The 18,739-nt window shown below is 36.8% G+C and overlaps 1 protein-coding gene across 2 annotated transcripts; it reads right to left on the reverse strand.

The window, feature by feature from the left end:
- Positions 1-19: 19 nt before the first annotated feature.
- cd4-1 (CD4-1 molecule) lies at positions 20-18,509 on the reverse strand. Of its 2 annotated transcripts, none has more exons than XM_010735077.3 (11): positions 18,435-18,509; positions 8,801-8,921; positions 4,605-4,672; positions 4,358-4,507; positions 4,112-4,243; positions 3,505-3,744; positions 3,046-3,423; positions 1,030-1,284; positions 777-880; positions 643-686; positions 20-478 (listed from the first exon to the last, which is right to left on the reverse strand). In XM_010735077.3, the coding sequence occupies exons 3-11, from the start codon at positions 4,657-4,659 to the stop codon at positions 448-450; spliced, it is 1,389 nt and encodes a 462-aa protein (XP_010733379.3). In that variant the 5' UTR covers positions 4,660-4,672; positions 8,801-8,921; positions 18,435-18,509; the 3' UTR covers positions 20-447. The 2 variants fall into 2 exon arrangements, with proteins under 2 accessions (XP_010733379.3, XP_027145531.1); XM_027289730.1 differs by having other exon boundaries at positions 4,605-4,678; positions 8,799-8,921.
- Between the last annotated feature and the right edge of the window lie 230 nt (positions 18,510-18,739).

An 18,739-nucleotide genomic window follows, 5' to 3' on the forward strand; every position in this document is an offset into this window, starting at 1 on the left:
GTGCTCATATCAAGTAATATATTTGTATATATTTATAAAACCAAGCTTTTCAATGCAGTATCATGTGAGAATGTCATAATATATACATTATATAGTATGAAAAAAAGACAATAAATGTGAATGAAAGAGAGTATAATATAAACAACTAAAGTAATAATAACAAACAATGATTTTTAAATGATTAAACGGAACAACAATGGGAAAGAAGTCGATTACATTACAAAGAACTGGTATGTACAACTGTAAAATACATTTATTGCGATAACAAAGTCTTATCTGACATTTCAATGATGACTGAACTTTGTTTCAAACTTTTAGAGCCTCATCTAACACACACACCTGAACCAGAGTTCACGGTGTCGTAGATACGACAGAAAAATCCATCTTATCTGGACAGAAATTCAATTAGTTGCGAAGTCCTCTTGAAAGTGTCTTTCTGTGGAGATATTATGTTCTGTAGAATCCTTTAGGCTTGGGGCTGAAACAGACAGTCACAGGTTTAAGTTGTGAAAAGAGATACGGAGCTAATAAAAAAGCAAAATGAAGATGTTTATTTTATTAAACTGTGTATCTTCAGTCAGAGTGCTGATGAGTGTGAATGTGTGTTTGGAGCAATCAGTCCAGGAAATGGTTGATACGTACGTTTTGCAGTGGCAGATTCGGTGACCGAGGTGTCTCATCCTCCGCTACAGAGAGAGAAAGAGAGACAACTCTTACTGCCATGCTACGAACCCAGTGTGATCTAACACAAAGGAGTAAGGATGGTTTAACTGTACTTGTCTGCGTCGGTAGGCGATGCATACGAAGATGAGGATGAGAAGGATTACAATGGCCGTGATACTACAGATAATCACGATCATCCACACACTCAGTCTGGGTTCTGTATACAACAAAAACAGATAGTCATCAAACAGTATACAGTACAGAAAACACATCATGTAAAACCAAGTTTCTGTCGTAAAGGAGATTGTAGCCACAAGGTCATGCCCATGTCATATTTCCTGCTCTCTTCTCACTTCCTGTACTCACCGATCTTCAGTGTTATGTCAGCCGACGTCAGCCGCGTGTCGTTCCGCCACAGCTCACACCTCCACTTTCCGCTATCTTCTGAACCCACTTCCGGGATGGTGAGATGGGCAGGGAGACGGTCAGATGTCAGAGACGACGAAGATTGTTCAGGCGGCACCCATCGCAATTTCAGGTCAGAGGGCAGCGGATGGCCGAGGCCGCAAGTCAGGTTGAGCTGCTGGCCGGAAATTAACTCTGTACCTGGAGAGGAGATGACTGGAGAGAGATGGGCAGAAAGAAAGAACAAAGAAATTAAAAATATTTATCGCAACAAATCTGAAATGCATGTTCTGACTGTGAGAACTGAGAAAATCTTGTGATCTGAATCCTTTCTGAGCCTTTGGCTTCTGTTGCTGCAGGATGCCAGCAAAACTTGCCAGATAAAAAATAAATAAATGAATGTTTTTAAATAAAAATAGAGACATAGCAACACACAACAGCATTAATATCAAAACTGCACAGCACATAACATTAACAACAAAAGAAAAAAAGCAGCACTAATCAGTTATAATATACTGTACATCACCCCGTCTGCCTTCAGCCCTTTAAATGTGATTACTTACTTATCATCTTAAACTTCTATTATAATAAATTGAATATATTTTAGCCTCGGACTGATGTTCAAGTCTACACTACAACTGGCACTTCTCACTGTCCTTAATAAATACATCATCTATAACAAACAATCATTAGTTACAGCCTAAAAAAAAAAATAGTTTGATTTGGTTTTGTGATGACTGGATGATTGATTAACCTCTTAGTATTAAGTATATAACTTAGCTCCAGATAAACTATGTGAAATTACATTTTAAAAGCCAAACTGTACAATCTCAATCTCTGACACCATAATACACCAGCAGGACCTGCAAGTGGGCATCCATGTCATATGATTTGTTACATTTTTACATCTAACTACAAACTAACACTAACTAAACAGTATTTGTTACTTTATATCTTTACCTAACTCAGTAGTCAGTCATCAGTATAGAACTGTATTTTAAATCAGTGGTTCCTAACATTTTAACATTGAGTAAACTGACGACCCCTGACATATGTTATTGATATGTCATATTATATTAAATACATAACAAAAATAGTACAGAACAACTGATAAACTGGCAATTAATCCAAATAGTGAGCACAATAGCTACAGAACGTTTGTGTAAAACGAGTAATTTGAATGAATTTTAACCAGATCATTTCCAACACAATACCTGTTTTTCTTTTAGACAAATTCAGTGTTTCCTTCTCATTGTTGTTTGAGCTCTTTGGTTTTCTAATGCATGACAAGACTGTTTAGCAGAGAGTGAATATAGCTTATGTTCAGATCTTCACCATGCCCTTATCCTGTGAGGTTTACACCATAAAAATAATCAAAACCTTTAAAAATAACAATTGTAGTTTTCGTCACAGAAATTAATGAAATGCTGAGAAACAGACCTGCTGTCTATGCTTCTTAAAAGACAACTTAATGGTGACCAGATTTGCTAGATGCACTCCTGTCTTGAAATTTTGGTTGGTTTTAGTTGCTTCTTTTTTAATATTCTTTAAATAATAGCTCAGATAAAAATGAGAAGACTAAATCCTCAAAACACAGTGTCCAATTAAAACCCGCTGTGTTATCACACTCTTCTTGGCAGAGGGAAGGCTTGTTATACTCTTTTACTATATTAAAACAAGTGGAGCTAGACAAGTGTATTATCCACTGAATTAGACACATGTCACACAAGGGACGGTTCCAAATAAACGCAGCAGAGAGCTGAAGACACTGTGCACAGCAACAACAGAGCAGGAGCAGAGAAGTGGCAAAGGAACGACAGACTCCAACTCGTTATGAATGGCAATTAGGAAAGAGAAAGAAACCAGACTTTAAAAAGATAAATGAGGACACTGTGAAAACTAAAGAACAAAAGAAAATGTGACAGATGTAAGTGCAACACAGACTGTGCTTGTACAAAACAATTTGTTTTGACTTACTTTGCAGCACCTTTACTTGCACAGTCCTGTTCAGAGTAAGACCGTTTTTGAAATTCAGGGAGCATACATAGTCTCCACTGTCGTCTTCTCTCCCTTGTTTTCTCATCAAAGACAGATTTCCCTTTGTAAGGTCTGATGCAGTAGTCAGTCCTCTGTTTTGGTCTGCCTTCCAGGCCAGCTTATCCTCCAGAGAGAGGGAGAAGAGTCTCTGTGAACCATGAGGAGTGAGACTCGAGCCTGGCTTAGGGATGAAGTGCCAGTTTCCTTCCTGGATCCCCTTAGCTTTGATTTGATCCCAGGAGACGTGAATGGAACAGGGGATAGTGAGGGGGCAGGATTTAGATGTATATTGTGGACTTGTAGGAGCTGGGGAGAGGTCTAAATGAGAAAGAAATAAAGGTAAACTTATATTCAGGATGAGGGGATACCACTAAAACAAATGCATACACAATAACTCACCCACAACCGTAACAGAAACAGTGGCATGGTGTTCTTTTTTATTATTTGTCACAACACAAGTCCACCGGCCATTGTGTTGACCTGTGACTTTCACTGTGGCTGATCCTTTGCTTCCAACTTGCCGACTCTGAGGATTCAGCCAGTGAATCTCAGGCTTCTTCTGACCCTGAAGACTCTCAACATTGCAGATCAGAGTCAGAGTTTCCTCGGGCAGCAGAGGAGAGGGTGGGTTCAGAGTCACTACAACAGAAATTGAGAAGGGAAGGGTGAAGGAAATTATTATTTAATTAAGTTAGATTTTTCCTAATGTTATTATAGGTAATTTGGTATTTTGACTTCTATTTGGCTGTGCATTTCCATGACGTAAACATAGTTTAACAAATAGAAATAAGTAAAAACCTCGTTGGATTTTGAAAGGACAAATGTTGACTAGTTATACCCACAGCTCTCAGGTTAAAACATAACAAAAAATAAAAATAAATAAAATGACATGTACTGCTTGCACGGGTGTATACAAAATATATCTTCCAGTAGATTATGTTGAAAAACTACAATGAGAATGTACCAGGGTGAAATTGACATGACTGATCACTGTTTTTACTCTTACCGTTGACTTTGAGTATTCTATATGTGCGCGTGAACAGAATTTTGTCACCAGATTTAGTCACACAGATAAAAGTCCTAAAGTGTTCATCTTTTATTTTGTCGATGACCAGTGAGCCGTCAGACAACAGATCTTCTGCAAAGCAAGAAATAGTTGTTAATGTCAAAAGTATCTTTATTTGCAATTTATACTTTAGATAAACTACAGTAAAAACATGTCATTATGTGAATAACTCAAAGCACTATTCACTAGTAATCCTGCTGCCAAAGGGATTGCTCCAAACAACGTCAGTGTCGTCAGAATTCTTCCAGTATATATAATGAACTTTTGAATCAGTCCCCACTGGTGGTTCAAGGATAACCCGATCTCCCACCTGAGCAAATTTCACCTCCTCTGCTCCTAAAAAAAGTGAGAAGGATATTGTGTGTTGGTGCACAAAATCAAAATAAAACAAACTGTCAAAATAAATTAATTATATGCAATCGGTTTATCTTACCTGCTGTTAACGTGAGCAGAGCGATGAGAACGAGGATGGACTGAATCACGTTCATCTCAGTCACACGTCTGAATTTTTTTTTAGAAAAATACATATATTTATAAACATTCTGTACAATAAAAATAATAAACAAAACAAGACTCTGGCCGTTGCACTTCATACAATTTTAAGTCTATTCTTTGATCTCTTAGGCAGTAAAAGAGCATTGCAATTGTCAAGAGAAGACCAAAGCATGAATCAGTGCCTGTCTGTCATAACATTTTGACTTTTGCTACATTTCTGAAGTGGAAAAACAGTTATAGTGAGCTTCCTAAAGTTTAAGTCTCTCATTGAACACGCTCTGCAAGAGTTTTAAGGCCATTTAAAATTCAGCTCCAAGCTTTTAAATCTGTTTTCTCAATTATTGAATATTTGCCAAGATAAGCCAAGATGTATTACTCATTAAGCAGTTCAATAATTTAGACTATTAGGGTCATCAGGCACTGGAGATGAAAATACAATTGTGTGTCGTCTGCATAGCTATGAAATTTCACATAATTTAGCCAGACAGCACACATTTCGGAAAAACAAGTGGACCAAGTGTGGATCCCTGTGGAACACCATCAGCACATTTTCTGAGATCATTTAAGACTTTTGTTAAAACAGTATGTGCTATAGCCATTCTGGAAGTCCTATTAATGTTTATTGTGTTTGTTATTATCACCAAGGAAGTTATTTAACTGTTAAATACACTGTTTGTTTGTTTTTTTGCTGATGAATGATTAAAAACCAAGCCTAAAATTATATTGTGATTTTTTAAGGAAGGGATGTTACATCGCTGTCTTAAAATCATGTACAATATTTTGCCAGTTTATTGCAAAACTTTGAACCTTACACTAATCTTAATGTTTGGCTTTCTGTTGACACTGTGTCAGAGAGGTGTTGATTCTCTCTTGGCCAGGTTATTATTGTAAACAAGAATTGGTTCTTAGTTGATGTATCTGGTTAAATATAAGTAAAAATTAATAAACTAAACTCATATTAATTCAATTTTTTAAATGTATTTATTCAAGATTGTTTAGTGATATTGTACTAGACTGCATTGTGTTTTATTGTTTCTAATATTTTGTCCACATCCCCTACATGAGGGAAGAAGAATCACACGTCAAAATACAGTAATTCTTGACTTCACGTAAAAAATTTTTTTTGAAAATTCATGTTGTAGAGTAGTCCTTACTTTATCATATGATTTTCTATGTTTATCAGATTTCGCTGCAAAGACAAATCATTCAGCAGGAAGCAAAGAGGGGTTGTGGTGGTCTCAGATTTGGAGAGATTTGAGGAGATAAAGAGACAAAGAGTTGAGAGAGTTGAGAGTAGGCAGCCTGTGGTGGGTTTTTAGATGAGAAGAAATGTAAGAGGGAAGAGACACAGGGCGTACGCTGCGTTGTGGTGGGCCTTGATTTAGTTAAGCTGCAGATTCTTATCCCAGTCCTCCCCCTCTGCCTCTCACACCCCCTCTTCCTCCCTTGTTCCACGAAAGACGGATCTCTCCACGCTTAAAAAGAGAAAAAAAGAGACCACAGCACCAGCAGCACACCTAGACTGTGGTTTAAGATGATTGTGATTTAGATGAATCTCTCTTCTCTTTCCCTGTCTCACTCCCTTATCTCTCTCTCTCTCCCCACTGTATTACTCTACAGTCTGTACAGTATGTCATGATTGTGTACAAAAAATCTCTTGACAGATGTTTATTAATGCTTTTATTTTTTATTGATTTGCCTCTTTAAAAGAAACGATAAAAACATGTATCAGATCTGTTTGATAAATGATAAACAATCAAATATATTGTCATATTTGATTGAAGGATTTGGGGTGGCGTGTAGCTCAGTTGGTAGAGCAGCAGCCCCATGTTTAAAGGCTCAGTCCTTGTTGCGGCAACCCAGGGTTCGAATTCGACTGGCTCTTTCCCGCATGTCATTCCCCATCTCTCTCTCCCCACATTCCTGTCACTTTTCAGCTGTCTTTATGGAAAATAAAGCTTGAAAAGGGCAAAAAAAAAAAAATCAACGACAAAAAAATAATAATAATTTGATTGAAGGACCAGACAATTTCCCATGAGAAAGACAAAGTCGTTCGGTCTTGTAGCTTTGAGTTTTGTTTAAGGCCAAAGGCGAGGCTTGGAAATAAGATCGGAGAATTATTCGTGAAGATTTCATTTGACATTGAGATCAATCAATCTAAAAATAAACACGAAACACTGCTGATTAATGCTTATTAGGTGTTTTACCTCAACATTAAATGCATTACACTGTATAAACCGGGGTGTTGATGCGGTGAGCGTTAGCTTCTGATTCTTTCTGAATATTTCACCTCAAGTAAAATAACAAGAACTAATAATAAAACAATATGAAAATAATGTTTAGTACAGCATGAGTTACATTTATTTATTTATTTACACTAATTAACCTCTATTGCTGTATTTCCCCCCTCTATTCATTCTTTTAGAACAACACTTGTGCTTCGCTTATACTAAGTTTTGACAAGTACCTTTCTTCATATAGAATAATCAATGTTTGATCACTCTGGTGGTCTAGGAGTTAAAGCGCCAACCATGAGCGCAATGGCCTCGAGTGTTGTCTGGCCTTGTCTCACTCTACTGTTAGCTGTCCAATAAATGCATAAAAATGCCGCATATATATTTACAAATGTCTTTATCTCTCACACAATGTCCTCTGAAAATCAGTTATAGCCCTCTTCATAAAAGTATAATGATAAAAATGTAAATATTTATTAAGGTCACAAAGTCGTTTTTATTGTCCTTATATCAACACTAACCCTGTCATGTTCATAATTCTGCTTATAAAATGTTATTATCATCCATCTGAGGCCTGACACCTAAAATATGAGGAAGTTAAGGTACCTAGTTGACACGTACAGGAAAAAACAAAACGTTTTTGGTTTAACATAACTCATCGATCGCACTGACAGTCAGTTACCTCAAAAAAAGCAGCATCAGACATTGAAATCTGAGGTGATGTGTGTCAAGGAGAAATGTCTCACAACACAAGATTTATGTTTCCAATGTATCTATAAAATATCAAGGACCGTGAGCATGTGAATAAGCTACAAATTTCAAACCTGCCAGTTGAGACTTAAGGGAAAATAAATAATGTTGCATTATTTATTATGACTGAGATCAGAGTTTGTAAGAAAATAAGTTAAAAAAAAAAAAAAGAGTAGACCGGAGACAGTGAGTGAAATTGATGATAAACAGACATTTCAAAGTCATCGCACCTGTGGAGCTATAACCCAGAAACCAAGACGATCGTATCTGTAGTCAGGATGGAGCTTCGACAACAAGCAGAGCTGGAGGTGGGGGGGAGGGGAGCGTGAGGGTCAAACACAGTGGAGAGGTGAAAGAGGAGAGAACAGCGAGCGAAGAAAGAAAAAGGAAACACAGGACACAGAATGTGTACTGACTGATAATTTATTGACTGAAATGTATTTAACTTCTTGTTTTGGGCTGTATTTAACATCATTTTGAATATTATTTCTTAATAAATTACACACAAATATAGTTTCTGCAGTTTAAGCAACAAAATTGTTGGACCGCGTTTTACGCTTCAGAGAAAAACAGAATTAAAGTTTTTATATTAGTGTGTTGATTGTTCATATTGTGTCGAGCACTGAAGAATTGCTCAGATTGTCATCTTGCATTTAAAGGTCCACATGAAATAAATGTATAAGCACTTAAAAATGTCCCTATAGATTTTACCTTCATAATTTGCAATTTGTGCGTATAGCGGGGTGTGTATTTTGTATAGGGCAGCTACTGCTTGAGAAATTCAACAACGACGAAAGACGAAATACAACGGAAGACGTCAAAATGATTTGAACTGTACTGACAATTTTACAAAAATAAATTGTATTGATTAATATTTTAGTATTTCTTTCAGTTTTATTTAAAGGATCGGTACATGATTTTAATTTACACATCTTGTCTTGTCGCTGTAGTTAGTAAAATATGTATAAAACTCACTATGACACTTCAGCCCCACTGAGCTCGCTGAGGTCTTACAGGTTTAAACAATTAGAAATCAGTATCAGGTACGACAAAACATTTGTGTATACAGTAATAGCAGTAAATGTTAAAGTAAATATTGTATTTCTGTGTGTATTAAGCTAAAATTAAAAATAAATTACAGTATACTTACAACTGCTGTTAAGTGCTGAGTGTCCCTCTGTGTTCAGTGATCTGGAGTCAGGTGGAAATGATGAATATTTATCAAACAAACCTTTTTAAGTGCCGTTGCACCTCCCTCGCCAACGATTGGTCTGGAAACAGAGCACACAGTCGTCGATCAAACCCAAAATCAGAATAATGACCTTTGATTGGTTGTTACAGAAGAAGAAATCTCATCCCTATAGCTTATTTTTGAATGCAGTCTTAAACTCTCTGAACTAATTACCTAATGTCTTGTTTAGGACTAAAATGTATACGCTGCATCATAACATTAGATAAAAATTATAATGGTATCATATTTTAATCAGCTCTAACAAACTCATGCATTAATAAACATTGTTCTTTGTTTCTTTTTAATCTGCCCAGTTGATAAACAAATAAAGAACTCATCTTAATTGGATAAAATTGTTTTTTGAGTTGTCTAATAACAGAAGTCCAAAAATTTCTGAAGGGTCTCCCTGGACTCATTATCTATCTTTAGCACCTTCTTAATAGCACACGGGCGGCTTACGGCCTAATTTATTATAATTGCTCAGTAGATTTTCCCTTTGGTCATATATAATTGTACTGATTTAAATACATAATTAGTGTATCAGCATTCAAGCCCTGAACTGTCGGACCTGCTCTTAACAAAAAACAAAAGCAGGTGATAAATGCAAATTAAATATGCAACAAAAAAAGAAACACTCAGATAAAGTGCGTACGAGAAGATTGTTTTCGGGAAACTGCCTTGCAGGGACGGATAAAGAGACGTGATCATGTGAGATTAATATACATATGATGAAATAAAAATAACATCTCAAATCTTAAAAACACAACCATCAATGCATTTCATCTTCTCTTCGATAAGATCGTCTAGTGACAAATCCAAGAGCAGTCGCTGTGTTTATTTCTACACACTAACATACCAAAACTTTTCCTACACTTTTTCAACAAATTCAAGTCTTTACTCAATCACGTTAACAACGTCAAAGTAAGTGAACAACGGTAGCTACGCACATCAGTAGTCCTAAAGTTCACCCCTAGATAAATGGATGCTAAAGTCTGCAGGCTGGGTAGTTTGTCTCTTGTCAAACAAACAAAAAGTCATAGTAGTTCAGTCTGACTGCTATTGTATTTGTAGAAATACTGAATATAAACCAAAGAAACGTGCATGTTAACAAAAAATGGCTACAATATTCTTCTAAAATTGCTCCTTGAATAACTTTAAAGTTCCATTATTTATTTTTTCCTTCACAGTTTGACAACTTGACAAAAATAATCTGTATCTGCTCATCACGGCGCTCCATGGACAAAGTATCACACTGGTGCCAAACGTTTAAATCCAAGACATTGTTTTTAGACCAAACCAAAGTTGACATGCATCATTTTAGACAAACTTCCGTCATACAATGTTTGAATCTTTGATAGTAAAAAAGAATTTGACTTTTGAATTTTAAATAAAAATCTGGAGTTTTTGAAAAAAATTTCTCATTAGCGCAAGTTCGTGAACGACAGAGCCGCCAAACGGTCCGTGCAGGTGGAACAGATTAATTAAATGTTTTCATCTAATCTAATTCTTGTTTTCTGTTCCGACTATTAATTAGTGTTGAAACATCCAAGCTGATCAGAATTAACCAAGCAAAATGAGAGCAGTGTGAGGATTCAACAGACAAACCCGTAAATGGAGGGTGCATGGTTTATCTCTACTAAATACTAAATATAGTCGTACAGTCTCGGCCTCTTGTGGTGTTGCCTTTGTTGAACCCTGCACCATGAACTAATTGATGTTTTTTTGTATCATAGAATATCTTTGTGTATGTAAACAGGCCTCCGGTCTTCAATGTAAACGTTCCATTTTGCATTTCATTGAGCATTTTGGTGAAATAAAGAAAATCCATTGTCAATCATCCACGGTACATTTCAGATTACACTCTGCGTGACATAGTAATCCTCGTAATACTTGAATAAATGTACACCTGTGCGGCTGCTAAACATCTGCTTGTGCTTATCTCTAGTCGTGCTGCTGTAATCGCGTCTGCACTCAATATAACAGTAATATAACATCTGTGGCACTGTCTGTTCTTCTTTCTGTTCTGTTGTTTGTCTCTAACAGCTTATTGTGACTTTTACTGAAGCAATACTGCAAAGATTGCTACTGGTACGATATCACCTAACAACTGTGCTGATGTGGTATTATTACGTTGAATACTGCAGAGAATTTGCCAAGAATCAGAAGGTTTGCCAGTGTCTGAAAAGGTAAAAAATGAAACTGTAATGGCAACCACAGTCATCATGAATGTGTTTATTTCTTTTCAGTGAAACCTTACAACCACTTAAACATCTGTTTAATACCTAAAACGATGAAAGCATAAGATATTTTTGTTGAACTACAGGCTTCAGTGGGTCAGAAGAAGTCAGAGGTGACAAATGTGAATGTTTATGGTTCATTTTTAGGATGATTTTTTCATGAACCACATTGACAAATTCACTTTAGGGGAAACAACAAAATATAAAGCTCTTCTTCGTACAATAATGAGACAATCTGTCAAGCACGTCCCAAGCTAACTAATTACAGATACAGGGATCAGTTAAGGGACTAGAAGTGCAGAAACACACTGCCGAGGTGGTTTAGAGACATGAACCACAACAAGGACAAAACAAACATCTCACACACGTCTCATGTGTCTCTCTGAGGTTTGTCTGCCTGCCTTCATGAAGGGCTCACACCTGCTTCTGTTCCCTCTGAGCTCGAAATGAAACAAGCCTTTTTGTTTGCTCCTTAGAACAAACCCTTAAAAGTTATGGCTACCGCAGAGGAGCATTTAGGCCTAGCGTAAAGAGTAAGAGTGTAAGAGTGTCTGGACGTAAAGAATTGGTACCAAATTTGACATCCCTCAGTGGATAATGTGTCTGTTTTTGAGCTGTGATTTTGATGGAAAACACCTGAAAGTGAGGACTCCCTCATTAGTCACACACCTAACGAGGGTGTGCGTACCACATCATGTCATTACTGAAAGAGAAAAAGCCCAAAAGTGTGGGCCACAAGCAAGAATGAAGGGTGATTCACTTTTTTCACATATGTACCTCCTGTTTCCCCATCCTCCATTCTCTCCTACAGAGGGTTTCCCTCATCATGCGACCTCTATTTTCTTTTTTTGTGCATGCTTTATAACCATTTCCATTTAGATGAGTGTTATTATCTGAGACAGGCAGCCAGAGCCCTGCGAAGACGGGAACGTTACCAAGTTTGTACTGTATGCGTTAGTGTCTGTGACGGTTCTGATGTTTCAGAAATAAACAAAATGTCAGTGGAAAAGAGGTTAAGAATCAGAAACGTGTGACATTAAGTGTTCAATGACTGAAAACAGTTAGTCTGTTATGAGGGGAACTTCATTCAAGCTTCTTTGAAACCTCAGAGTTGTGAAACAGTGGATGAAGACAGAAAAGTTCTTTTTCTGTCTCTCCCACTCACCACTTCATCTCAATCATTCGTACACATCAGAGGTGAAGCTATTTTCGTGCGTTACTGTATTGTTTGTAGGCTGCATAATCATTTCGTCAGAATGGAAAAACAGATTCTTGTATTTCTATTTTTTTCCAGTTAGCTTTAGAGTCAAACACAAGCAGGCCTGTCACGTTGGAGTAGGTTGTAAACACGGAGTCATGTTTGTGTATTATTCCTAAGAATTGCAAACTAAGCAAGAGTTATTTTTTCTCGTAGGAAAACTTCATCATGGCTCGACAAGAGACACACAGTCAAAGCATACTTTTACCGTACAGTTGTAAAAAGCTGATTTGCTGAAGCTGACGATGACGTTGGTTATACCATGGAAAAACTGATGTACAGTCCCACAGTGCCTACATGTATGCAGCATATAGTCCTTTAAATATTTTATCAGTGCAAATTTCTGTCAGAATTTGTCCTTTCCAACTGCCTGTGGATGGTGAGGGTTGTTAAACGGCGTCATAGATACAAAATACAGATTAAAAAGCAAATGTATGCTATACACGAAATCTAAATAAAATAGATCCCCTGCATTTACAGTGCCATAACATCTATAAAGGTGTATTTTCTGATGCACTGCAGTACTTTTAAGTTTAGGTAACTGTACATTTAGCACTATATTATGCTGTATGTTCAGTGTTAATGTTAAAGAAATGATCAGCAGCAGAACTCTAGGCATTACAAAGCATTTGCTATAAAGCTGTCAGCTGAGAAAGTATTTGACAAGGTTCAACTTTTCAAAATGAGCGCTGTCGAAGGACAGACACGTTGCTGCTGCAGTCGACTTTGTAACAGCAGAACGTCCCTGTTCAACATTTATCATGAATTTGTCTTTATCTGCTGACTTTGGGCTGCAGCTGCTTTGTTATTAATCAAACTGTTTATGATATTTCTCCTCATTAGGTCATTCCTGTGGCAACAACAAGGCCCAAAGAATTATGGGACAGTTTGGCCTGTGACCATCACTTCCACACGTAAAGTATATAATAACTCTCCACCGTGTAGACAAATCTGTATTCCCATCAATATTTAAGCTGCACATCACATAACTGCAACGTCTCTCCACTAACTGTGGCGTGTTATTTCACATTTTCTGACTCTGTCAAGTATGAAGGGCAAAACTGTTCCAAAAAATGTATTTGCTCAGAGTAATGTTTGTATTACTCCTTTGTTTGAAATAAAAAACAATACAGTGGTTGTCAAAATTAATTACAATTCATTACGCTACACTCCGGGAAGGTTAACTGTCTGTCAGCAGCCTATTAGCGACAATCCTTTGAAAATTAATGGTGATAAATTCCTGTTGTGCAAAAATTGCTTCACTACATCAATCCAGTAGCTTCAACCTTCATAAAATATAAATTAAATTACTCTTTATTGTCATATTTCACTGAATTTAGTCTCACGTTAAAAAGCATTTGGCACATGTTACATACATAGACAGATGGAAAAAGTATTCAGATCGTTAACTTTAGTGAAAGTAGAAACATCACACTGTGAAAATACTTCTTTTAAACCGTACTTAGTAAAACTATGTATCAGTAAATGTATGTATCAAGTGTACCCATTATGCAGAAAATACTCCCTCACAGTATTTTTATGTTGCTGTATGTATCATTCTGGATTAATATTATTGCTGTAGTTGTTGGTTGAGATAACTTAAACCACTTTATACACTGTTGGGTAGTTTAATCTGCAGCCATGCATCATATTCTGTAAGATCATCATATGCTTGTAGCGTCGCTGTCCTACAAGAACCACAAATCTCTAAAAAAGTTAGTTTTAATGAGCTCAGAAAAACAGTTGTGTTTTCAGCTTTATTTACCAGCTAATCTGGGTTACACTTAATACTTAATTTGGAAGAAGAATTATCTCAGTTTCTCAGAAAAAATTCAAATACATTGGACACAAAAATCGTAATCTGAATGGTAACTAACGCTGATAAACACAGTGTTGTAAATACTTCAACATACATATAAGTACATTACTTTAGTACTTTAGTAAACGTACGCTTCACATTCAGTGTTCGACATACACGGGTGCACACACATCCACAGTCATCAACCTCACAGTAACATCTTTAGATCAGTCTAACCATTATGTTTCATTTCCTGGTTCTGTGCACATCACCCTTGGCCTACTAGGAACCATTTTCTTGTTTAGCAGCAGCATTAGAGTTGCAAAAACCTACACACGTTAGCGATCCCGAGGGAACAACGCTCACTTGTCTTGTTACAAATAAAATGACAAACTAGAAAATGCATCGTTACAGTGTGAGAGCGGTCTGTGATCGATCGCACTGAACGTGTCGTTTATCAGAATCTGTACTGGCAAGTGAAACCTGCGTGGAACTAAAGGTACACATGAGGGGAGTTTACAGGACGGGAAATCACCTATCAGATCGTTTTAAATTGAAGGATTGTGAATTGTTTAGAAATCATAAAGACTGCAGTCTGCACCTGCAGGTAGAGCACAGATGACTGTTTGGATCTCTGTCAGCTGCCTCCTGCTGCTCTGAAAACTCAACATGCAGCCAACAAACACTGCGGATTGGCATACAACATAATAGCAGTGTTTTCTACACTGCCAATGTGTACCAGGTGTTTGTATGGCTTTGTTTAACTACTGTTAATGTCCTCAATCAGTTAGCTTTACATACTGTATATCATTATTTTCATCAAGTACTGAAAAATACATTCTTTGACCCGAATCTGGCTCCTGATGTTTTGCATTGATGGAATCAAAACCCAGATGGAAATACACGAGGGAGGGACACACACTGGTTCAGATATTTCAGTTTCACTTCACTGAATCATTGTGTGTGTGTGTGTGTGTGTGTGTGTGTGTGTTAATTTGTATAAGTCAGACAATGAGAATGAGAACTGAGTAATAGCCATGAAAAGGGAATCCTATTGTCTCAAAACACCCCCAGTGCAACAAAGATGTTATATTTTCATAGAGTACCGAGTAAGGGAAACACAGCTTGGTAATCGCCTTCAGAAAAGACCAAAAAATACACAATGAGCCTCTAAATATGCAAGTTTATATGCTCCTCACCACTCGGAGAGGGAGAAATGAATACATTACCTTTCTTCTTTTAGTGTAGATGATGTATAAGTTTTCCATTATTTTGCCTCTTTACTCCAGCACACTGGATTTGAAACAATGACTGAGATTAAAGCGCTGACCTTCAGGTTCATCTTTGTTTCAAGATATATTGGGCAAACTGTGTAGAACTCATAGCTTTTGTTATACGTAGTCCCCTCAATTTTAGGACGACGCAGCAGGTCTTAAACCATTGTCTAAAAGTAGTTTTCTATGGCCAACCATGGTGATGTTATTGATCAGCCAAATCCAGCTGGAGTCAATAAAACTAAGATCAAGCTGATGGTAAAAGCAAGGCATGGAGATCACTTCAGTACAGTTCTGGCAGAGCATCACCAGGTAAGATACCAAGTGCCTGCTGATATCTGCTGGTCGCTGGAGTACAAGCCTGAAGCCATTTTAAAAAAAATGTAATTTGACAAATACATTTTGGATCCACCAAACTTGTCTTAGAGATATTACTTTTTCACATAGAGTTGATGTGAACATTCCCAAATGAAAGCAGAGCGTCAAAACAACAAAAATATATCTCTTTCCTTCAACTGGGACTGCGGAGTTGAAGGTCCGTAAGAAACGTTATGCAAGGTTTCTCAGATTTCTTCCACTAAGTTAAACATGCACACAAAACAAAGTACAAGATACTTCAGTGTTGACAGCACAATATTACATAACGTAGACCTTCTTATGTTACTTATTTTAAACTGATTAGATGTAATAGACGTGAATACATCGCAGATTAACATGGAAGAGGTTAGCTGGTAAAAGGTGTCAATGGTATTTGCTTTAACTATAATTTCGCTTCAATCCAATTCAAAATACTTCATGTCCTACAAGGCAATATGAAGCAAGCGGGTAGACAAACACAAATACACAGAAACAATCCATTCATGCACATAAAATAACCAAAAAAGTCAAATATGTCAATATAAAGTGTCGCTGGTCGACATCACAAAGGAGCATTATGTGAAAATGTTCAAAAATGAGCAAGTGCATTTATCCACACAACATAAACTGACCACCACTCGTACCGTGCCCGTTCACAAGTCTTATGACTTCTGGCTATATTAAACATGCAGGAGTATCTCTGTATCAGCAATAGACAGATCAGTCGTACAACCTCTCCAATTGTTGCCGTCTTAAATAATGCCATTTATGGCCCTGATTAAACAAATAAATTATTAATCAGTTAATAATACACAGGCTGTTTGGTTCAAGGATACTTTTTTTTAGATTTTTCAGGCTCTAAAATACCTTTGGGACTGAACTACAATATCGCGTGTTACAAGTTACATTTATAATTTGTTTAGTAACACTTTATTTGGATAGTACATAGAGATTTTGTAACATTTCAACTTCCGCTTTGTGTGTAGACACATTAGACTCATTATCTATAGCGTATACGTGACAACTCATGAACATACCCAAACCAAGGTGTTTTTTGCCTAAACATAACCAAATCTTAACCACAGCGGTGTAATATCAGAAAACAGTTGTTGAATATCAACTAATAATCTGATGAGTTACCATTTGTTCTATTTCAGATTACTCGACACACCAGACATGTCAGCATTTGGCAATGTGTTACGGCAAACATGGGAATTTGTTTTAAAGGATGTGTTACGTTACGTTTATATACGCTGTATGCCACATAAAGTACTGTGACATGCACGTATGCGTATACGTTATGGTTTAGTATATGCCGCTTTTCTTAAAGATTATTGAAGCACACTGAGACACACTGTTTGTTCAATCAGCTCTCTGCTGGTTTACTCAACAGATAACGAGCAATACAGTGAACCTGAAACGGTCGTTTCGGGCACGGTGGCATAAAAAAATAATTTACAGTCACTCTAAGTGACCCAAAATACACAAACAAAACACATTATCATGATTGCTTCTATGTTTCAGGTTAGAAACAAGCAGCCATTGTGTGAAAATGTAGAAAACACTCTTTGAATAATACATTATGTACAACAAATAACTTATCATCTAAATCCAGTGCAATACTTCCAAACAGAAAGGCTTAGTATGTCAGTAACTGTTATTTTTATGTGCTTCTGAACAACAGTGAATTATTTTAGATTTTTTATTTTATTTTTTTTTTATAACTGGACGATCAAAGCTGCAGCAATCTTTTTTTAAATATATATTATGCAGTGGTTTGCAGGCCACGAAATTCAACTCCTGAGCAGCAGCTGACATAACAAGATATAGATGAAACTGTTAAATCTCCTTTTTATATTTAGTTTCCATAACATAAGACAATTATGTAGTATTTGTGTACTACTTTGTGTATACGCCCATTCAATGCTAACGATTGCAAAATCAACAAAATGTCGGCATCTGTTATTGCATGTTTTGATCACTACACTTCCAAGAACCTAAAGAACAAAGAAGTCTATTTTAGGTTTGAGATTTTGAAATCCTTCCCAGGGTTGTCATCATAAACAGCACAACATAAATACGTGTAAAAATCTGTAACAAGGCCCACAGAGGGTCCAGATCAATAGATCGAGACTGATACATTCAGTATTATAATTGCAGGTTAGTGAGAGCAGCAACACTGGTTCACTTCATCTTGTGTTTTTATCAGCTGAATATCACAAGGCATTCAGATATTCTGTCTCATCGTATTCCTGTTATAGTTACAGATCATTTGTGTCAGTTTTTGAAGCAAAATTGGAAACAATCAGACGAAGAGCAGACCAAGGCCAAAGTAAATCAATCAGCATGCGGAACGAGACAAAGAGTTTTAAAAATGTGGCCTTGGACAAGCCCAGATTTGAGTACTACAGCCTTGCCCTTCGGTGCCCTTCGGCTTGTGTCTACGAGAGTGAATCTCCAGCAGCGTCTGAGAGATTTGACAGAATATTTAGATACAATCTGTACCGTCATACAAAAACATACTGCTATCCTGACTTATATAGAACTTCCCTCTGTACAAACATACCTAAAATCAGCTTTTAACACACAGAAATCTGAGTATATTCACAGTGTGTTTCGGAGTACTTACATATGATGTTCTCAGTGCAGCAATGAGCTGAGCTCTGACATTTGGTAGGCTGTAGGCACTGCAGGTGTCGCTTTCATACTCATACTTACACACACACACACGCACACACACACACAGAGGAAGTTAAACACCACATTATTACTCAATCCTCTCTGTTGTGCACTTTCTTATCTCATATCTCAAGACATCAAATATGTTTTACTATTATTATTAATTACTATTTTTGTAGTCAGTAAGAAAGTAAGTAAGTATAATGAATATATATAAAATATATGTGTATGTATGTAGGTCGTTAGCGGTTGTGT

The sequence above is a fragment of the Larimichthys crocea genome, chromosome XVI, assembly GCF_000972845.2.
Source record: "Larimichthys crocea isolate SSNF chromosome XVI, L_crocea_2.0, whole genome shotgun sequence".
NCBI lineage: Eukaryota > Metazoa > Chordata > Actinopteri > Sciaenidae > Larimichthys > Larimichthys crocea.

What these genes read in the sequence shown, in the direction of transcription:
- cd4-1 (XM_010735077.3), bottom strand. Translation starts at nt 4,659, where the DNA reads ATGAACGTGATTCAGTCCATCCTCGTTCTCATCGCTCTGCTCACGTTA. An exon ending in GCAAGTAAAGGTGCTGCAAA is followed by an intron (nt 1,285 to 3,045) that starts GTAAGTCAAAAC and finishes ATCTCTCTCCAG; the next exon opens with TCATCTCCTCTCCAGGTACA. An exon ending in TGACATAACACTGAAGATCG is followed by an intron (nt 881 to 1,029) that starts GTGAGTACAGGA and finishes TGTTGTATACAG; the next exon opens with AACCCAGACTGAGTGTGTGG.